Source organism: Mesocricetus auratus, unplaced genomic scaffold, assembly GCF_017639785.1.
Source record: "Mesocricetus auratus isolate SY011 unplaced genomic scaffold, BCM_Maur_2.0 Super-Scaffold_100003, whole genome shotgun sequence".
NCBI classification, from domain to species: Eukaryota; Metazoa; Chordata; class Mammalia; order Rodentia; family Cricetidae; genus Mesocricetus; species Mesocricetus auratus.
In genome coordinates this window covers 118636318-118657770 of record NW_024429188.1, presented here as the reverse complement: position 1 = coordinate 118657770, position 21453 = coordinate 118636318, and the positions used below count along the sequence as shown (strand labels likewise).

Genomic DNA, 21453 nt, shown 5'->3' with positions numbered 1-21453 from the left:
ACATGTGCCACCACAACCTGGCAATGATATTTTGTTTTTTGTTTCCTTCCCACAAGAGTTTTTTTTTTTTTTTTTTTTTTTACGAGACAGGGTGTCTCTGTATTGTTTTGGAGGCTGTTGGTCCAGCCCGGCCTCGAACTCACAGAGATCCGCCTGCCTCTGCCTCCCGAGTGCTGGGATTAAAGGCGTGCACCACCACCGCCCGGCATGGATTATATTATTTTACATAAAGTAAAGTATCATTCTATTTTTTCAGTAGCATAAGACCCTAATTTAGTATTTTTCCCAAAATTTTCTTAGCTATTTTGCATTGTCTCTTCTAAACTTTGAAGTCAGGTAATTTAAGACTCACAAGATATTCTCACTTGGCTTTTTTGTTCATTTGGTTGGTTTTCTTTTTCCTTTATTTTGAGATAGAGTCTCACTGAGTGTCCCAGGCTGACCTTGAATTCTTTCTGCTGCCTCCAAAGTTATGGGATTGCAGGCATGTGCCACCATACATGGTATTGTTTGATTTTTAACTGTCATTTCATGGAATGTAGAAATCAGTATATATATGACTGGGATATTTATAATATTAAGTAATCTCTTTAACATCATGATATGTATGTAGCTATTTATAATTACATTTATTAACATCCTATTTTGTATTCTCTTTTTTTGTGGTGATGGAGATCAAACATTCATCAGTCACATAAATCCCAGGTAAGCCCTCTATCACAGAGACACATTCCCAGCTCTTAAAAAAATCATTTTTAGTGTGTATGTATGTTTGTGTGTAGGTCAAAGGACAACTTTGTGGAGTTGCCTCTCCTACCTGTTTGTAGGTTTGGGGGATTGAACTCAGGTCTGTAGGCTTGCATGGCAGGCATCTTTACTCACTGAGTAATCTTTATGATTCCTCTTGTAGATTTTTTTAAAGACCTGGTATCAGTAGCCTAGGCTGGCCTGGAAATGGAGATCCTCATGTCTCAGTTTCCCAAGTGCTGGGCTTACAGTTACCACTAGGTCATGCTTTCTTGTTTATATTTTTTATTTACACTGATATTATTATTATTACTATTAGTATTATTGTTGTTGTTGTTATTTGGATTTTAGAGACAGGGTTTCTCTGTGTAACAGTCCTAGCTGTCCTGGAACTCCTTTGTAGATAAGGCTGGCCTTGAACTCACAGAGATGGTGTATGCTACCACTACTTGGCTTACACTTATTATTATTATTTTTTGATTTTTCAAGACAGAGTTTCTCTTTGTATCTTTGACTGTCCTAGAAATAACTCTGTAGACCAGGCTGTCCTAGAACTCAGAGATTCGCCTGCCTCTGCCTCCTGAGTGCTGGGGCTACAGGTGTGCACCACTATGCCTGGATTTATTATTGTTATTATTATTATTATTATTATTATTATTATTATTATTATTATGTGTATGGGTATATGTGTGTGTGCATGCATGTGCTTGCTGGCACATGAATGCAGGAATATGTATTCTATTGTGCATGTGTGAGTGTGAGAGGAAAACTTTCAGTAGTTGTTTCTTTCTGCTATAAGTTCCCAGTATCCAAGTTTGGTTGTCAGGCTTTGAAGTAAGAACTTTTACCCACCAAGGTATCTCTGCCAACCCTTACCCTGATTTTTTTTGTTTTTAATTTCCTTATTAATGATTTATTTATTTTAATTTCATATGTGTTGGTATTTTGCCTGCATGTATGAGGGTGTTGGGTCCCCTGGAATTACAGACAGTCGTGAGCTGCAATGTAGTTGCTGGGAATTGAACCCAGGTCCTCTGGAAGAGCCATCAGTGCTCTTAACTGCTGACCCATCTTTCCAGCCTCCTTTCTTTGCTTTTTAAATAGCAGAAGCAGGGACAGTTTATTTAGAGACAGTATACTTCCAAGGGAGAGGAAGCAGATCAGAACATAGAAAGTTTAATTCCTTTTCCTTTTTATTTTGCATTGTGTTTGTTATTTTGTTTGTTTACGTTTAGATTGAACTTTTCTTCTCTTGATTTGAAACAGGATCTGTTGTGTCCTATGTGGGCCTCAAGCTGGCTGAGGCTGAGGTTGAGTTTGAAGTTTATTCCTCCGTCTTCCCCTTTTTGGAGGTGCTGGAATTAAAGGCCTATGGTCCTCCATCACGTCATTTTAAGCAATGCTGGGATCTAACCTAGGATCTTTATTGTGTTAGATGGCACCTCTAAGCAACACCCCCAGCACTTTTTAAGCTAATTTTTTGTATGTGGGGGGCATTCGAGTGTTTGTGTATCATACACAAAGTGGAGGTCAAAGGATAACACAGTGGGAATCTGTTATCATCTACCATGTAGGTTCCAGGAATGGAACTCAGGTCATCAGGCTCGATGCCAAGCATTGTTACCCTAGGAGCCATCTCACCAGCCTGGTTTAAAAAATATATTAATTTATTATTATTATTGTGTGTGTGTGGTGGTATGTATGAAAGTCAGAGAACAATTATGTGGAATCAGTTCTTTTTTTTATGTGGGTTCTGCAGATTTAACTCAGATTGTCAGGTTTGTATAGCAACTGCTTTTGCCCACAGAACCATCTTGCTGGCCCATGTTTTGTTTGCTTTTTTAAAGTCTTACTATGTGCCCCTAAACTCCTGGGCTTAGACTGAGTGACTGGAAGTACATGTGTGTACCCCCGTGTCTGATCCCTTTCTTTTTTTCTGGACTAAGCAAGTTCCAGTTTTTTCTTCTTGATTATTTGGATGTTATGTATTTGGTTTCAGTTCTACTAGTGGTTAGTGGTTACTTTTAAGTGTGTGTGTGGTGTGTGGTGTAGTATGTGTTGTATATATACATATGTGTATGCATACACTAGTGTACACATGCAAAGACCAGAGGAGGCTGTCAAGTTTCCTGTTCTATCATCTCCACCTTACTCTTTGATACCAGGTTTTTCACTGAACCTACACTGGTGGTCAGTAAGCCCAAGCAATCCTTTTCCTACTCTCCCACAGCACTGGGGTTACAGGTACAAGTATGGCCATTCCCAGTTTTTAGCATAGGTACCATGATGTGAAATCAGGTTCTCATGCTTTTATAGTTACCCACTGAGCCATCTCTCCAGTTCCTTAATTTTAATCCTTTATTTTTACTTTTCATTTTCAAAACCATTTTATTTTACATGCCAATCCCAGTTCCCTCTCCCTCCTGTCCTCCCATTTCCCTCACCATCTCCCCATCCCACCCCCATCCACTCCTCAGGGAGTGTGAGGCCTCCCGTGAGGGATCATCAAAGTCTGGAACATCATTTGGGGCAGGGTCCTCCTCCATGTATCTGGGCTGAGTAAGGTATCCCTCCATAGGGAATGGGCTCCAAATAGCCAGTTCATGCACTAGGGATAAATACTGGTTCCACTGCTAGAGGCCCTACAGACTGCCCAAGCCCCCCAACTGTTGTTGCCTATGTTCAGGGGGCCTGGTTCAGTCCTATGCAGGGTCCCCAGCTCTCATTCTGGAGTTAGTCAGCTCCTACTTGCTCAGGCCAGCTGTTTCTCCAAAATGGTCCTGACCCCGTTGCTCATATTATCACTCCTCTCTCTCTAAAACTGGACTCCAGGAGTTTGTCCCAGCGTTTAACTGTGGGTCTCTGCTTCTGCTTCCATCAGCTACTGGGTGAAGGCTCTAGGATGGCATGTAAGGTAGTCATCAATCTCATTATAGGGGAAGGGGATTTAAGGTAGCCTTTCCACTATTGCTTAGATTTTTAGTTGGGGTCATCCTTGTAGATCTCTGGACATTTCCCTAGTGCCAGATTTCTCATTAAGTCAATATTTGTACTCCTGTCTGGTTGTTCTCTATTACCTGTATCAAGTTCAGCACTTCCATCAACTGCAGATGTAAAAATCTTCTACCCATGTGTTAAAAGATGTCTGGTATTCTACTCACTTGATTCCCAAGAGTTCTCTGAAGGAACATTGTGTGTATGTATGTGTGCAGGCTAGGAGTAGATGTCAGAATGTCTTCCTCTATCTCTGCCTTATATTTTATAACTTTTATTTAATATTTATTTTATGTATATGCATGTTTTGCATGCCTGTATGTATGTATGTGCACCATATGCATGCCTGGTACCAGAGGAAAGGTGTAGAAGTCATCAGATACCCTGGAACTAGAGTTAAGGGTATTTATAAGCCACCATATGGGTGCTAGGAACCAAACCCCCAAACCCTGATCCTCTGAAAGAGCAAAAAATGCTTTTAAACACTGAGGCCTCTCTCGAGCCTCTCCAACTAACTTTCTTTTGTCCTTCCTGCCTTCCTTCCTTCCTCTCTTTGTCTTCACCCTCCATCTCTTTCTTTCTCTCTTTCTGTCTGTTTCTTTCTCTCTTTATGTTTCTTTCTTTCTTTCTTCCTTCCTTTCTTTCTTACTAGACAAAGTACAAGGTCTTTCACTGAACCTGGAGCTCACCAAGTAGGCTAGGACAACTGGCCAATGAGCCACTGATATTCTCCTGTTTTCACTCCCCAGCACTGGGGTTACAGATGTTGGGGATTCACACTCAGGCCCTCAATTTACCCACTGAGCCATCATCCCCCTAGTCCCAAAGGACCCTTTAATTTGCTTTCCAGATCTGCTGCCCAGTCGTGAACACGAGCTTCTTTTGTCATCTGGGAAATAGAAAGCAATGTTTGCTTCTGTCCTTCCTTCCCTCTATCAAGTACCCTGTTTCCTAAATCCCTTGTTCATTGTGGTTGTCTACTATATGTGTCAACAGAAATCAGGAGAAAGATTGTAGAGGAAGTAAAGTGTTTGCATTCTTTAGTGCCTGAAAATGTTTCACTGTACATCTACAGTTGGAGCTGTGAATGTGAGCAGCAAGTTTATCTCATATGAGGCCCTAGGTTCAATCCCTAGAATGGGAAAGGGTGGGAAGGAAAGTAGAGGCAAGAGGAGATAACAGAAAAGAAGTCAAAGGAAAAGAGAAGGGAGAAAAGGAAGGAAAAGTGAAAAGAAGAGTCCTTAACTCAGATAATGGTTTTGTTATAAAATAAGTTCTAGGTTAGAAATCATTTATCTTTCAAGCTTCCAAGGCATTTCTTCACTGCCTTCTAGTTGTGCTGAGAAATATGAAGACACTCTGACTTCCAGTTCTTTGAATCTGACTTGATTTATTTTTCTCCAACAGCATATCTCTTATTACCAGTATTGGAGATACTATTCAGCCATATTCTTGATTATACTGATGCTATCGAGAAGTCAGATTGCAGTCTAAAAGTCATGGTTTTAAAGGTAATATGTTTTCTCCCCTCTAGTTTTAATACAGATACATTTCTGAGTTTGATTTTGCTACTTTGAATTTATTAAGCTTCTTACTGTGTGGATTTGTGACATTCATTAGTTCCAAAAAGCTCTTATGGATTATCACTTCAAATATTCATTCTATTTTCTAAATCTGGTACAGTAAGAAGATTTTTGTTAGACCTCCTCATCCTGTCTTCTGTTTCTACTTCTAAAAGTTTCTATTTCTTTATATTTCTTTGCTGGATTCTGGATACCTTTTTTCCATATCTGTTTTACTATTTACCAGCTGTATATAATCATATAAAATCTGCTATTAAATCCATCTATTGAGCACTTAAAACATTTTTAAAATTTCAGAATCTATAATATGTACATAAAGGTTCAGAAAACTTATATCTTAAGAAACAATTATAAGTAACTGTAGTCTCCACCTCCCTTACAGTCACAACCACCTGGAAAGCGTCCTCCTGATGCTAACACTACTCATGACTAGGCTTTGCCTTTATAGTTTGTCACCTATATAGATATCCCTATACAATATTCCTACATTTTGCATGCTTTTAAATTTATCCAAACAGAACCAAACGTAATGTGATGTTTTCTGTTCCACACTATGATTGTAAGATTCCTTCATATTTCTCAAGGATGTGGTTTTATTTCCTTTGTTGTATAGTAGTATATTGTCCTCATTTGACTCCCTGCCTATTTTTGTCTCATTAATTCTTAGGAAATAATGTGTGAGACAAGTGATTTCATGAATGGATAAACCTGTTAGCATAGAAATTTTTCTACCTACCATCTTCCCAGAAGTAGCAATATAACCATATACATTAATGGGAATAAGCTTACTGCTACTTTTTAAGAACCCCTAATAAATGAGAGACATAACTGATAATTCTTGGAAGAGATAATAGGAAGAAAGGTTCAAGCCCAGGTGAGGGAGATGTAGAGGTCAGATTCTACCCACCTGAAGTTTGTAGTAGGGTACCAGCAAGAAGTTAGGTATTGAAAAGGAAGGAGTTGGGGACCTAGAAAATGAGCTTCACCTCCCCACAGTCTGTGTTGGGCCCATCTTGAATACACAAACTTTATATACATCACTGTCTCTGCACACATGTATTTTTCTGAAGTGAATTCATACATGTTCAAATCTTCTATTTGAAACTCACAGAGCATATGTTGCATGTTTTATTGTTTCCCAATGTAGGTGGAAAGCATCAAGAGCTCAAGTGCAACCTTGCCCCCAAACGTGCCCTCCTACAGGTCCCTGTCCTCCTCCCATGAGGATTGCCCTAGCAGTCATACTAGCTTCTCAGATGGTGAGCTTGCCCGGAATGTGAGGGAAGGTGTCAAGCATCGAATCTTCTACCTCTCAGAGCAGCTAAGAGTGGAGAAGGCCAGTAGGGATGAGAATACCATGAGCTACCTCAAGCTGGTATCCAAAGCTGACCGACACCAGGCCCCACATATCCGGCAGGCCTTTGAGAGGGTGAACCAGCGCACCTCTGCCACTATTGCTCACATAGAACGAAAGCTCTATCAGTGTCACCTGCAGCTGAAGGAGCTGGAAGAGGGCTGCAGCCCTACAAGTTCAGTGCTAAAAGTGGGCAGTGGTGTGGACAGCCATAAGCAACCTGGTGTGAAGGACTCATATTCCAAGTTGTCCAAGCCAGGTGGGGAAGATAGCCTGCCCATCAATATAGCTAGGCCCTACACTCTGGAGAGTCACTTGTCAGGCATGCAACAGAGGACATTATCAGAAAAAAAGTATGTGGCTCAGCAACGAAAGCTGCTGTTGCAGAAGATGAAGGAAGAACTGACAGAAGCCAAGAAGGTCCATGTTGGGCTTCAGGTCTCCCACCAAAATCTCAAGGAAAGTCATGTGACTAATGTACAGGAGATACTGAAGTCCCTCCAGGAAAAGAAAGCCAGGTGAGGAAAGTCCCTTTTTACACCTTGGCTCTTAAGACAAGAAACAGTCAAGAGATAATTTGAGATACACCCTGATGAAGGGTTGAGAAGGAGCCAGGAAAAGAATCAGGGTGAAGGCAGGTGAGAAGAGCAGGTCTGTGATTCTGTTTAGTGGTTGTTACCTAAAGTGCAATGAGTAGTTATTTTCCTGTTGCTCTACACCAACTTTTGTCTCTTGCTGGTTAAATAGGCTGTAGCTAGGGTGCCTGCTAGGAAGTCTGCTTGGTGCAAGGTAACAATAGAGGCAGCCAGGTGCAGTGGGAACCTGGCAGACTGCTAATATCAGAAAGGTAATGTCCCCTATGTCCCATTTACTAGGGAAATTTGTTGAAACTCAAGTCTGAACTGGAGTATAATGTCAAGGACTGGATGTATTGGATATTCAGTTTAAAAGTGACTACCTTTTGTGAATGTTTTCTCATCAGTATGCTTTGGCTTAAATTTTTTTCTCTAAGAAAAATTGGGATCCAACAACTTAAAAAGAGGCAAGACAGGTATTCACTATGTAGTGATTTTAAGGCCAGCCTTTAATACATAGTGAGACCCTGTCTCAAAACAACAGCAGACAACAAAACATAAATCTAATCTTTCAATGGGTCCATTCTATTTCTGTTGTAGTCCTCTGGTTCTCCACCAGCCTTGGGTACCTTGATTCCTTTCATGTCAACGTCAGCATAGTCACTGATAAATTAATATAAATACACTCAACAACTTAACAAGAGAGGGTGGGGTTGATTCAATAATTCAAGAGGCTCAGCATATTCATGAAATAAGGACTCTGCAGTCATTGTAGTACCTACACATATGAAGAGGAAAACACAAATGGGAACTGTCATCTTGGGTTTTCCCAGGGACTCCTAGGAGCATTTATGTATTCTAAGAATCTATAAGGGGAAATACATGAGCATCATAAAGCAGCCTGTCATTAAGTAAGCTAGCCACTGAGAAATACAGGTTTCGCTACTATTATTATATTTTTTGATTTTTCAACACAGGGTTTCTCTGTATAGCTTTGTAGACCAGGCTGGCCTTGAACTCACAGAGATCCCACCATCTCTGCCCACCATTGCCCTGCTTACTATTATTATTTTTATTGTGTATATTCATAGACAGTTTTATTTCTACTTTCATTTCATATAGATACACGATTTTGTGCATTTTTAGGTTTTTAATTTATTTTTTATTTTCTTTGGTTTTTTTTCAGACAGGGTTTCTCTGTGTAGCTCTGGTTGTCCAGAAAGTCACTCTGTAGACCAGGCTGGCCTCAAACTTAGAGATCTGCATTCCTCTGCCTGCCAAGTGCTGGGATTAAAGGTATGCACCAATATACAGCCCAGTTTTTAGTTGTTTTTTTTTTAAAAACTTCCTTACCGATGATCCCCATAGTAGCTGGGACTAGTTTACAGTCCAACCAGCAGTATAAAAGGAGTCCTTTTTGTCCACATCCTCACCAGCATTTGCTGTTACTTGTTATGTTTTTCTGGCAGTCATTTAGGTTGCAGTGTACTTCTGATTTGCATTGAGATGGGACTTTTTATGCTTGTTGGCTGTTTATATTAATCTCTTCAGAGTCATATGTTCATTTCATTAATCAATTTATTAAGTTGTTTTTGTAATATTTTACATTTATGTATTTTCTGTCTGTAAGTGTCGGTGCATGTGTGTACAGCACACATGTGGAGGTCAGCAGACAATTTTCAAGAGTTGGTTCTCTCCTTCCCAAGAGATCCAATAAGAAAGTGCTTGCTCACCAAAGCTGTCTCACCAGTCCCAATTGAATTGTTTGATTTAAGTTTTTTTTTAAAAAAATTCAATGTAGTCCTGGCAGTGGTGTCACATGCCTTTAATCCCAGCACTGAGGAGGCAGAGGCGGACGGATCTCTGTGAGTTCGAGGTCAGCCTGGTCTACAGAGTGAGTTCCAGGACAGCCAGAGCTATTACACAGAGGAACCCTGAAACAAAAAAAGATCATTTCATATTGCAGATATTAATTATCTGTCATATCTATATCTAGTATAGATCTCCCATTCTATAGAACACTTCTTCACTCAGTTACTCTTTCCCTTTCTGTATAGAAGCTTATTAATTTTATATTTTTGGTTGTGAGCTTAGCCTTTAACGGCTGAGCCATCTCTCCAGCTTGAAGCTTTTTAATTTTAAAAAGCCCTATTTCTCATTACATTATTTATTATTTCCAGAGTTATTAAGGTCTTATTCAGAAAGACCTTGACTATGCCTATATCTTTTTTTCTTTAGCTAGCAAAATCTTTATTAGGAAGAGTAAGAATTTGACAAAAAAAAAAGTCTGTAGTGAGATATCCACCCCGCTCACCTGTAGCGTTGACCACAGCCCTTTTAAGGAAAAGCTAGGTCTGGGGTCCCGAGCCGAGCTTGCTGTCTCTGTTGCTTCCGGACTGGTCACTGTGGAGGGCAGCCTGGGTGAATCCTTGGAACGGAAACCCTCTGAAGTTATCTGTTTCATATGTAAGTGTAATCTCCCTGAAATAAACTTCACTTAACCTGTCCTGAGCTTAGTGAATCTTGATTCCCACATGACAAAAGTCTAGACACTGTGGCACGTATGCCTATATCTTAAAGCATTGTCTTTACCCTTTCCTTTTGTAGTTTCAGGTCTTACATTTGATCCATTTGAGATTGATTTTTTTCATTATATTTTATTACATTTTTTAAAGAAAAAAGCTTGCTTCACATGTCAATCCCAGTTCCCTCTCCCTCCCCCTCCTCCGGCACCACCCACCATCCCCCCCAGCCTCCCACCCTATTGCCAATTCCCTCCACATAGGGGATATCTAGAGTCTGTCATTTCACTCAGGGCAGGGTCCAGGCACTCCCCTAAGAGTCCAGGCTGAGAGAGGATCCCTCTTTGTGTTATGGACACACGATGTCTGTTTGTATGCCAGGGATAAACACTGATCCACTGCTCAGGGTCCCATAGGTTGCCCAGGCCTCCTCACTGACTCTCACATTCAGGGAGTCCGGATCAGTCCCATGCTGGCCTCCCAGCTGTCGGTCTGGGGTCCAAGAGCTCCCCCCCTGTTCAGATCAGCTGTCTCTCCTGGTTTCGCCAGCCCATTCTTTTTTTTTTTAATTTTGCAGACAATTTTAATGATGAAGTTTGAAAACGTTATCCACGCTATACTAGCATCTGGAAGATAGTTATCAACATGCGGCTTATTGATAGAATCAATTACATCGCCAGCCCATTCTTTGCCCATTTGCTCATCACTCCTCTCTCTCTATCACTTGGTTCCAGGGGTTCAGTTCAGTGTTTAGCTGTGGGTGTTTGCCTCTGCTTCCATCAGTCACTGGAGAGAGGAGTTCATGGGGGAGCAAGAAAGTTAAATTGGGGGAAGAATAGGGGAGAACAGGATGAGAAATACCATAATAGAGGGAGTCATTACAGGTTTGAAGAGAGATCTGGCACTAGTGAGATTTCTAGCGATCTACAAGGATGACATCAACTGGCAAACTAAGCAATAGTGGAGAGACTATCTTAAATGCCCATTCCTGATAATGAACTTAAAGACTACCTTATATTCCATCCTAGAACCTCTATCCAGTGACTGAGACTGATTTTTTTTACTGGGTGGGAAATAGGAACCTAGTTTCATTAATTTTCACAGCACTGTTTGTTGAAGAGGATCTTTTTCTCTAACACATATTTTTTGGATTTTTGTCAAAAAACAGATGTCTATAACTGCATGGGTTTATATCTGGATCTTTTATCCTATTCCACTGATCTACATATCTGTTTCTGTGTGGTAACTATGCTGTTTTTCTTACTATAGCTCTGTAGTGCATGACTTATAATCAGGTGTGGTGATAAATTCAAACACTATTCCTTTTGATCAAGATTGCTTTGGCTATGTGGGGTGGGGTCCTTCATACTTTCATATAAATGATGACATTGTTTATTTTTTAGGGGTTAGGGAGATAGTTCAGTGGTTAAAGGACTTGCTGTTCATGTATGAAGGCTTGAGTTCAGATCCTCAGCACCCAGATAAGAATCTGGGCATTGTGGTGCATTCCTGTAACCCCAGTATTGGGAAAAGAGAGACAGAAGAATCACTAGGGCTTGGTGGCAAGATAGCGTTACAAAATCAGTGGGTTCTAGGTTCAGTGACAGGCCCTGTTTTCTAATTTATTCTCTTTTTCTACAAAAAAAGAAACTGGCCAAAACTACCCTAGAGGAAGAAAAACATTTTTGGCTTACATTTCCAGGTCACACAGTCTGTCATTGTGGAAAGTCAGGGCAGGAATTCAAGGAGGAGTTTAAAGCAGAAACCATGAAAGAATTCTGCTTATTGGCTTACTTGAAGACTTATGCTCCACTAATTTCTTTTTCTTTAAAACATTTCCTGGGTATGGATGTCTTGCCTGCATATATGTCTGTGTACCATATGTATGTAGTGGACATGGAGGCCAGAAGAGGGCATCAGATTTCCTGAAACTAGGTTGTGAACTATTATTATGTGGTTACTGGCAATTGGAATATGGGTCCTCTGGAAGAGCAGCCAGTGCTCTTAATCATTGAGGCTTCTCTCTAGCCCCTGTCAAGCAAGATTCTTTAAACTGAGAGTTCTGCAACATTTAACAAAGTTAAATTGCACTCAAAAGGAACTATTGTAATTTTTTTTTACTGACAGGATTTCATGTATCTAAGACTGGCCCCAAACTTGCTTTGTAACTGAAGATGATCTTGAGTTCCTACCTCTTAAGTGCTGAGATTATACCACATGCAGCTACAGATTCTGGAATGTTTATCATTGTAGTTGTTTTTCCCTTCTAATTTTGTCTTAAGTTACCTGCTAAGAGTGTCCCTAAGCCAGCTGTGGTTGTACATACCTGTAATCCTAGAACTCAGACACAGACAAGGTAATCACTATGACTTTGAGGCTAGCTGGGGCAACATGGCATATCTAAAAATGAAACAAAAAAAAACAAGAGTGGCCATAAGCTAAAATATATATCTACTCTCTAGGAGATGGTAGGTTGCTTATGTCATGGAATACCTATGGAGAAGATGAAACAAAAATTTAGCAGGAAGCACAAGAGATTGATTACTCATAGATGAGGGGTACTGACTGGAAGTAGCAGGAGACAGCTTCTGAACCTTAACCCTCTCTGGCACTGTAAGATGACTGGATCTACGCATGGGCTCTATGTCCCAGAAGCCAATTGCACCCTGCCTACCTTGGTTTCCTTTTGTTGCCATCACGTAATACTCCAACTTGGTGACTTGAAATAACCTGAATTTATTCTCTCATAGTTTTAGAGTCTAGACATCTAAAATTAGTTTTACTAGGCAAGGTTGCACTGTCTTCTTTGGTTCCTAGTGGCTGCTGCATACCGTAATTTGTGGCCACATCTTCAAGGCTAGAATCTTCAAATCGCTTTTCCTTCCTCTATTTCTCCTCTCCACTTCTCTCTCCTCTTCTCCTCTCTTTTCACTTCATGTTTTCTTGTTTTGAGTTTTTGAGACATGGCCTCACATTTCTCAGACTGGCCTTAAACTTACTATGTAGTTAAGGATGACCCTGAACTTTTGGTCCTCCTGTCTTCACCTGCCAAGTTTGGGGAATAGAAGAGTGTACCACTACACATGGTCTATCAAAGTTCTTGTTTCTTTGTCTTCACAAGGCCTTCTCAATGTGTATTTAATTTCTATCTGCCTAAGACTGCATGGGGGACTAGAGGTATAGCTTTATGGTAGAGCACTTGCAAATTACACATAATCCCTGGGTTCCACTCCCAGTACTTTATGTTTATCACAAAGATAAAGAACACTTGTGATCACATTTACAGCCCACCAGTATAGCCTCCACACCTTAATATCCTTAACTGTATCATTTCTAGAAAGACTCTTAAAATTTTTTAAACTTAAATGAAAAACAATCTTATTTTACATACCAATCCCAGTTCCCTCTCCCTCCTGTTCACCCACTCCCCTCTAGAAAAACTCTTTTGGCGATTAAGACATGGCTGTCTTTTAGGGAAACTATTTTTAATCTACCAGTTCTCCTCAGCTTGTGATAAGTAAAGATGTCTCCGACATTTCCAAACATTGCATAGAAAACAAATTGCCCAGAGAACCATTATCCTAAGTACATGAGAACATTTCTCTCTCTAGTTATTGGTGATGTTGAGTCTTTTTCATCTGCTGTGGTCATTTGTACATTTCTATTTATCAAATTCATATTGACGTCTTTGGTTTATTTTCAGACTGTATAGCTTTGTCTTTCTCTTGTTGAATTATAAGAGATCTTCATATCTTTTAAAATACTGATCCTGCCCAGAACTCTTGGGAAAGGGTCTAGGCCCTGCCCTATATGAAATGACACACTATGGACACCCCCATGGAGGGCCTCACCCTCCCTGGAGAAATGAGAGGATAACGGGGGGGGGGAGGGGAGGGCACGGGAGGAAGGGAGGGAATGGGAGAGGGACCTGGAACTGACTTGTGAAGCAACCTTGATTCTTATCTAAATTTAAACTGGAAAATAAAATTAAAAAAATGGGAAAAAAACAACAAAAATAAAATAAAATAAAATACTGATCCTGTCAGATAGGTGATTTGAGATCTCCAATCACTCAAGAGAGAATTCTGGATTTAGAACAGGTCTAGCATCTTCTCTGCTAGAGCTGAATAGCTTTAGTCAAAGATTAAAATACCAATAATCATTTCCAAATCTTAATAGCTTTATAGGCAAAGCTTAAAGAAGCAACATTCATTTCCAAGCCTGTAAAATTGAATTAATTCGATAATTCCACTGTTGTTGAGCCTGTTGTGAGAATTAGCTTGGTCAATGTTTGTTGGGCCCCAGACCCCATGGGGTCTCTGTGAGTTGCTTGTCAGCCAATAACCACTGATTCATTCTGTTTTCTAGTCTTGGCTTACAGCCCCAGTCTTGCCTCACTGGCATCAACCTCTAATTATGAAAACATGGACTCCTCTTACACCTGGGGTTTTCCCACTGTGCTGTAAGTCTGTATATAAGGTTGCTCTCTCCTAGCAAAAAGAGACACACAGACACACATTCTCTTAGCACAAATGGCCGGATATCATAGCTTCCATTTAAATCTCTAGGCTTTCGCCCGATACATTAGATTTGCTTGTGGCGCAGGCACCACAAATGTTTTGGTTTAGAACCCACACAAACAGGAATTAATAAATACTCTGTGCTTTCTCTCTGCAAACTAAGCTCTTGTAAGTTTGTAGAAAAATCAACAGAATACCCCAGGGTGAAGAGCTAGCCAGGCTGTTGGCCTGACTTTGCCTTCCTCTTTTTTCCTTCAGGCAATGTCTCCTGGGTTCCTCATGCTCTCTCCTTTCCACCAGCATCACAGTGCCCACACTACCCCCATGATTCTGGCTATCTGACATATTTTAGAATATTTTCTGTGTTGAGAACATCATTCTTGCTTTATATTTCTAGCTGTATTCACAGGTGATGGCACTCATGAACATTTTTCATGGTCCATCTAGCACATGAGTTCCTACCAGATTGAAAATGTCCTGAAGTGAATATTCTGTTTCTGTGCTTTTTTCCTTCTACATTCCAGAACTTTAGACACTTCCAATCTCTAGGTCCTCTGTCTAAGGAATATTCTGGTATGATTTCCTTTGAGACAAGGTTCAGAATTAAAAGGTTATTTATAAAACACAGCCTTTTCAGTTGCTAAGATCACCTTCCCCAGTGATATAATATAGGGTTGACTTCTCAAGGAATCTACTTACACTTCTGTTGTATTCTCAGACTATGTTGGTCAGAGGGTTCAAGAATTGTCATTTCTTTTTATTTTTTGTTTGTTTATTTATTATTTAATTATTAATTAATTAGTTTATTTACATCCCAATTACAGTCACCCCTCCTTCCTCTTCTTCCACTCCACCCCTCTTCCTCCCTTCCACCCCCAGGGACCCCTCATAACCATGGACTTCAGCTAAGCATGGCACATCAACTTAACATAAGACCAAGTACTTCCTCCTCCCTGGGAAGGGGAAAGAGAAGAGATCTCCTGGTCAGACTGGGGGTGGGTGGGCATGGGAACTTGAGGGATCAGGTTAGGCAGTTCTTTTAGGGGGACAGTGCTGAGACAGATGACTGGAAAGGGGGGCTTTACAGAGTCTGGTAGGAGAATTGTCATTTCTATTGGATTTCATTTCATTCAAATAGGAGCCTCCTGCATCTTGCCAGACAAAAATGGACTATTTTAAAAAGTATTTATTTTTATTTTATGTGTATGAATTTTTTGCCTGTATGTGTATAAGTGCACTGAATGTGTGCCTGGCACCTGTGGAGGCCAGAAAATGGGTATATCCCCTAGAACTAGAGTTGTAGACAGTTGTGAATTGCCATGTGGATGCTGGGAACAGAATCCAGGACCTCTGCAAGAACAACAAGCACTCTTAATCACTGAATCATTTCTTCAGCTCCTCTACATTTTTTCTTTTTAACAGTTTTTTTTGTTTTAGGTCTTATATTAAGGTCTTTGATTTATTTTGAATTTTCCTACTTTATTTACTACTGCCATATTGTCTATAATGGAGGGCACATGTGAGGAGTTCAGAAGACAGCTCTATGGATTCAGTTTTCTCCCTCTACCTTTATGTGGTTCCTTGGATTGATCAAGATCATTCTATTGCTTAAACCAATTGCTTGTTAAAAAATAGCAGTGTAGAGTACAACAGTGTGGGTGAGAGGCACTATTTTCCCCCGTTTGATTTTTTAAATTTAAATTAGAAACAATCTTACTTTACATGTCAATCCCTTTTCCTTCTCCTGCACATCCTCCATGCCTCCCACAAAACCACACCCCATTGCGTCCCACTCCTTATCCACTCCCCAGGGAAAGTGAGGCCTTCCATGGGGATCATCAAAATCTGTCACATCATTTGAGGCAGGACCTAGGCCCTCCTCCATGTATCTAGGCTGAGAGAGTATCCTTCCATGGGAGAATGGGCTCTCAAAGCCCATTCGTGCACTAGGGATAAATACTGGTTCCACTGCCAGAGGCCCCATAGACTGAACAGGCATCCTGTCACCCAAATTCAGGGGCCTGGTTCGGTCCAATGCTGGTTCCTCAGCTGTCAGTCTGGGGTCCATAAGCTCCCACTTGCTCAGGTCAGCTGTTTTTGTGGTTTTCTCCAGCCTGGTCTTGATCCCTTTGCTCGTATTATCAGTCCTCCCTCTCTGCAACTGGACTCCAGGAGTTTGACCCATTGTTTAGCTGTGGGTCTCTGCTTCTGCTTCCATCAGCTACTGGGTGAAGGCTCTATGATGGCATGTAAGGTAGTCATCAATCTCATTATTGGGGAAGGGCATTTAAGGTAGCCTCTCCACTATTGCTTAGATTGTTAGCTGGAGTCATCCTTGTAGATCTCTGGACATTTCCCTAGTGCCAGATTTCTCTTTAAACCTATAATGGCTCCCTCTTATTAAGGTATCTCTTTCCTTGCTCTCCTCTATTCATTCCCCTGATCCCTCATAGTCTCCTCTCCCCTCCTCTTCTCCCCTCCTCTTTCTCTTACCTCCACCCTCCCCTTCCCCCTCCCTCGGAGAGGCACTATTTTCTTTAGTTCTCTATTATCCACAATCATTCTCCATGAATTTTCTGGCTTCCTCATCCTGGAGTGCTATCAGTTACTAGTTACTTATTCTGTTGTGGTGATTAAAAAAATCTTGACAAACTCAAGGGAGAAAGGTGATTTTGGCTCACAGTTGGAGGGTAAAGCTCATCATTTTAGGGAACTCATTGCAGGAGGAGCTGAAGGCCATCCACGGTCAGGAAGCAAAGAATGATGAATGTGCATGTTCAGTTATCTTTTATCTTTTAATAGCTTTGTTACATTTATTTATTTATTTTTATGCACATGTGGAGGTCACAGGAAAACTTTCAGGAGTCAGTTCTCTCCTACCATGTGTAATTGAACTTTAGGTGGCCAGAGTTGGCAGCAATTGTCTTTACCTGCACAGTCATTTACTCCTATTTTATTTCTAAAATATGTCTTTTCTGGGCATAGAATTCTGGGTTAGCATTTATTTCTTTGAAATACTATGCATTTGGAAAACAATCCATTCTGTCTTCTGTTTGTATTTAAAAGGCTGTGTTAATGCCAGTGAATGAGAGCAAAGACCATGACAAAAATTTTTGGTCAAATTAAACAACTTTTATTTTTGTAGACAGGGCTATCTCCATAAAGCAAGGGTTGAGAGAATAGCATTGAACATAGGAGAAAATGGGGCTTATATAGCTCAAAAATTTCAAGGCTAGGGGATTTCTAAGTTCAATGGGACTTGTCAGAACAGCTCAAAATTATTTGGCAGAACCTCTTATCTTACCAAGGTGGAGGTCACAGTGTGGTTGGAGTATAGGATGTGGAACATGTCAAATTCCACAAAATGGGTAAAGTTGTTCATGTGACTGCCATCCCACATACTTTATTGGATCCTATCAGTCCCCACACAGACTACTGATGAGTTGTTTCCATCCACCCTCATGACAACCTGACCACCCACTCCACCCTTAGTCTTAAGTTTTCCAGCCTCCACTCCACTCCTCTCCTATCTCATGCTCCTAAGTGCTGTTCTTTCTAGTCTGTCAACACTGTCTCCATTGCCTATTTCATTATTTTGTTATATTTGATGATTGTTATCATTACACCTTTTTACAAAGACTTTCCAACCTGGGCTCCTAGGTGAGTCAACTATTGTGGGAATTCTCCTGTCTTACATTACTTTCCCCTTACTCCCTATGGCTTTACTTTGTACCTTGTCTTGGGGTGTGACACTTACAATGACGCCTGTCCTACATAATCCCTCTGTATCTAGCTTTCAGTCTTCCCCTTCCTCCAGGGTGAAAGCCATTGAGTTCTAATTCAACATGCCAATAGGCAGTTCTCAGACAAGGCCAAGGCTGTACCTTTGAAATAAATTATTTTTATTAGAGAGGGTGAGTTTATTTTATTTTTTGATTGTTTATGATACTAGAGATTGATCGCAGGGCCTATCGTGCAAGAGTGTGACTCTCCTACCTGACCTCACAGGATGGCAACCCTTCCTTCTGTGGGTTTCATGGAGGAGTCACCAATTCCAACTCAGGTCAAACTTTGCTCTGCTTGGAATGAAAGAATCAAAGAGTCATCTTCTGTAGCCTAGCTTCTATTCTTTGGCCTGTCCTTCATGGGGGTCCATATGAGGAACTTCAAAACAATTTTTCAGTTGTAAATCAAATATTAACATTTGCCACACATTTCCTTCAAATCTTTTGTTGTTGTTGTTGTTAAAGAAATAAAACTTCAAAAGATTCAGTTGTATGGGTTAGGGATGTAGTTCAATGGTCAGGTGCTTGCCTAGGCTCCAGTTTTCATCCTCAGTAACACACACACACACACACACACACACACACACACACAGATTCAGAGGCACTCTCCTGGTACCTCTTACTTAATACTTTCTGATTTATGTTTGTATGCATAACAGGTAGTATATTTTGCTTGTATTTTTGAACATCTGTGTTGAGATATAATTTGCATGTCACAAAATGCACCATTTTAATTGCATTTCAATGGTTTTCATTAAATTTACTGAGTTGTGTGACCATTAGTACAATCCAATGTTTGCTTTTCATTAAATAACCTTATTGTGTTATAATTCACATCCCATTCATTCCATTCATTTAATGTATACAATTCAGCTTGGCTTAGTGGCACATGCCTGTAATTCCAGCACTCAGGAAGCAGAGGCAGGAGGATCCTAAGTTCAAAACTAGCTTGGACTACAGTGTGAAATTCTGTCTCTTCTCCCAAGTGTGTACAATTTTAGTGGGATTTTAGTATATTCATAGTTAATCTACAATATAATCTCACGTTTTTCTTCTCCCCCCCAAAATAAACCCTATTAGCAGTCATTCCTTATCACCCTCATTCTCAGCCCCTGGCACCCACTCATCTGTTCATGTTTATGGACATCGAATACAAACGGAACCTCGCTGTGGTCTTTTGTGACTGTCCATGCTCTATAATAGAGATACATTTATGGAGTAACTACTGCATCCTCAACACTGCTCCAGGGAAAGTTTGGGGGACATACAGATAGCATATACAGATAGCTTAAATTTTCTTTTCTATACTTTCTAATCTATGGCACATTTGGTAAAATTCTCTTTCCCTCTCCCCTCTTCTTTTTTTCCCCCTCTCTCTTCCTCTTTCCCTTTTTCTCTGTCTGCCTCTCTTTCCTCTCTCCTGAAGCTCCTGTCCCCAGAGGCTCATCTCCTCCCTGCCTCCTCCTTCCTCATTCCCTCCTCCCAATAAAAAACTCTGCATGAAAGCTCTGTCACATGATGGCATCTCTCTCACTTGCCTTTTTTAAAAACAACAATATTACTAGAGAATAATTGTAAATAATATCTATCAGTATATGTATTCCCAGGCAGAGGTAGAAGAGGCAACCATCTTTGACTGAATTCTAGTGGGGGGGGCATGATGGGGGTAGTAAATCCAACTGCAGGGTGCTTTCTGCCAGCATGAGCTCTGAATAAGCTACAGAGGGAATGCTACTTTGTCTCTTGCTTTCTAGACAATCACTGATGGAAGAACAGGCGAATGATCACTTGCAGAGATACTTGGATGAGATTTGCCACCTCAAACAGCATTTGGCATGCACTGAAGAGAAAATGGCCTATTTGTCCTATGAAAGAGCCAAGGAAATATGGGTGAGAGTCTCAGGGAGAAAGGGCTATGGGGGATGAGTAGTCTATGTGTATACTCCCAAGCCAAGGCAAGAGATCTAGCTGTGCCTACCCTGATGGTGCAGTGGTAACCTTGAATGTCTCTGTGAGTTGCTTTGTGAAGTTTTAACTGTGCTTCTTATCCTGTAGGAACAATCATTGAACCATAGCCTGGAGTCTGTGACCTACAGATCAGGGGTAAAGCATGACAAACCCAAGGGATGCTGAGGTGTTTGCATTGCTAGTAGAGGGAAGGCTTCTGGGAACCCCTTCTTCGGGTCTAGCTTTCTGCCCCTCAGTTCTTTCCACACTCATAGCTCCTACTGCTGTCCCTGATTAACCCTTTCCCACCTAGGTCCTCAGACTCAGAAGTAGATAAGGACCAGGACCCATTCGCCCAGCACTTCACAGCAAATGTCTTGCTCTGCTGTGCATATCCTAGTTCTCCCTATCTCTCCTAAAAGATTCAACTCATCAGGTATGATGGCACAGGTCTTTAATCCCAGGACTTGAGAGGCACAGGTAAGTATATCTCTGAGTTTGAGAACAGCCTTGTCTTCATAGCAAGTTTCAGGTCAGCTGGAACTATACAGTGAGATCTTGTCTCAAATAAATAAATAAGAAAGAAAAAAGAGAGATAAAACAGGGAAAAAAAGATTCATCTCAACAGTACTTCTTGAATACCCCTAAGCAAATAAATTACTAAATTAGATAAGCACATTTCTATTCTAACTTCTGGTGACTATATGTGTTTGTTACCTACAGGATGTAATGGAGACTTTCAAGAGTAGAATAACCAAGCTAGAAACTCTACAGCAAGCTACCCAACTGGAGATGATGGCCAGCCTCAGAACTCGTCCCAGGGACTTTTTGTTCAGATTCATAAGCCTGCTTCTCACACTGGCCACTGTCCTCTTGGTCTTGGTCTCTACCTTGTGTTCTTACCCCTTGCCTCTGCTCAACTCACGCCTGCGCACATTCACTGTATTCGTGTTGATTGGCCTTGGGTCCTTGGCTTGGCAGAAGCGGCATATCATCTCCATCATGGACTGGCAGGCCTGGGTCCCCTTCAAGTGGAGACCAGACTTCAAGGATGCTAAGCCTCCATTAGATGGACAGTGATGAATTTGTTCATTTCCAGATGTTGAGGGCATCCAGTAGCCTTTCCTAGAGAGCTACTTTGTTGCTGTCACTTCTTAATTCTGTAACCACAAGTCCAGTGAGATACATGCAGATGCCATCTTGCCTTCTCCTTCCAGTTTTCCATGATCATTTCATAATATCTATAGACATGGGGATTGGATTAAAAATGAAAGAAACCACATGTTCTGGTCTCTTTGCCTACATTGTACTCTCTACAGGTCTGGTGCCTGAATATCCAGGAGATTAGATAACCCCAAATTGTAGTAGCCATCTCTGGGACTTTGATTGGGCAAGGGGAAATTATGTTTATTTCATAAGGATGGAG

The 21453-nt window shown here is 40.8% G+C and overlaps 1 protein-coding gene across 1 annotated transcript; it reads left to right on the top strand.

Moving 5' to 3' along the window:
- The first annotated feature begins 670 nt into the window (after positions 1–670).
- Positions 671–21176, top strand: Tex28 (testis expressed 28). The gene is made up of 5 exons (XM_040744787.1): positions 671–705; positions 5149–5252; positions 6472–7196; positions 19835–19970; positions 20751–21176. The coding sequence occupies exons 2-5, from the start codon at positions 5241–5243 to the stop codon at positions 21105–21107; spliced, it is 1230 nt and encodes a 409-aa protein (XP_040600721.1). The 5' UTR covers positions 671–705; positions 5149–5240; the 3' UTR covers positions 21108–21176.
- Positions 21177–21453: the final 277 nt, after the last annotated feature.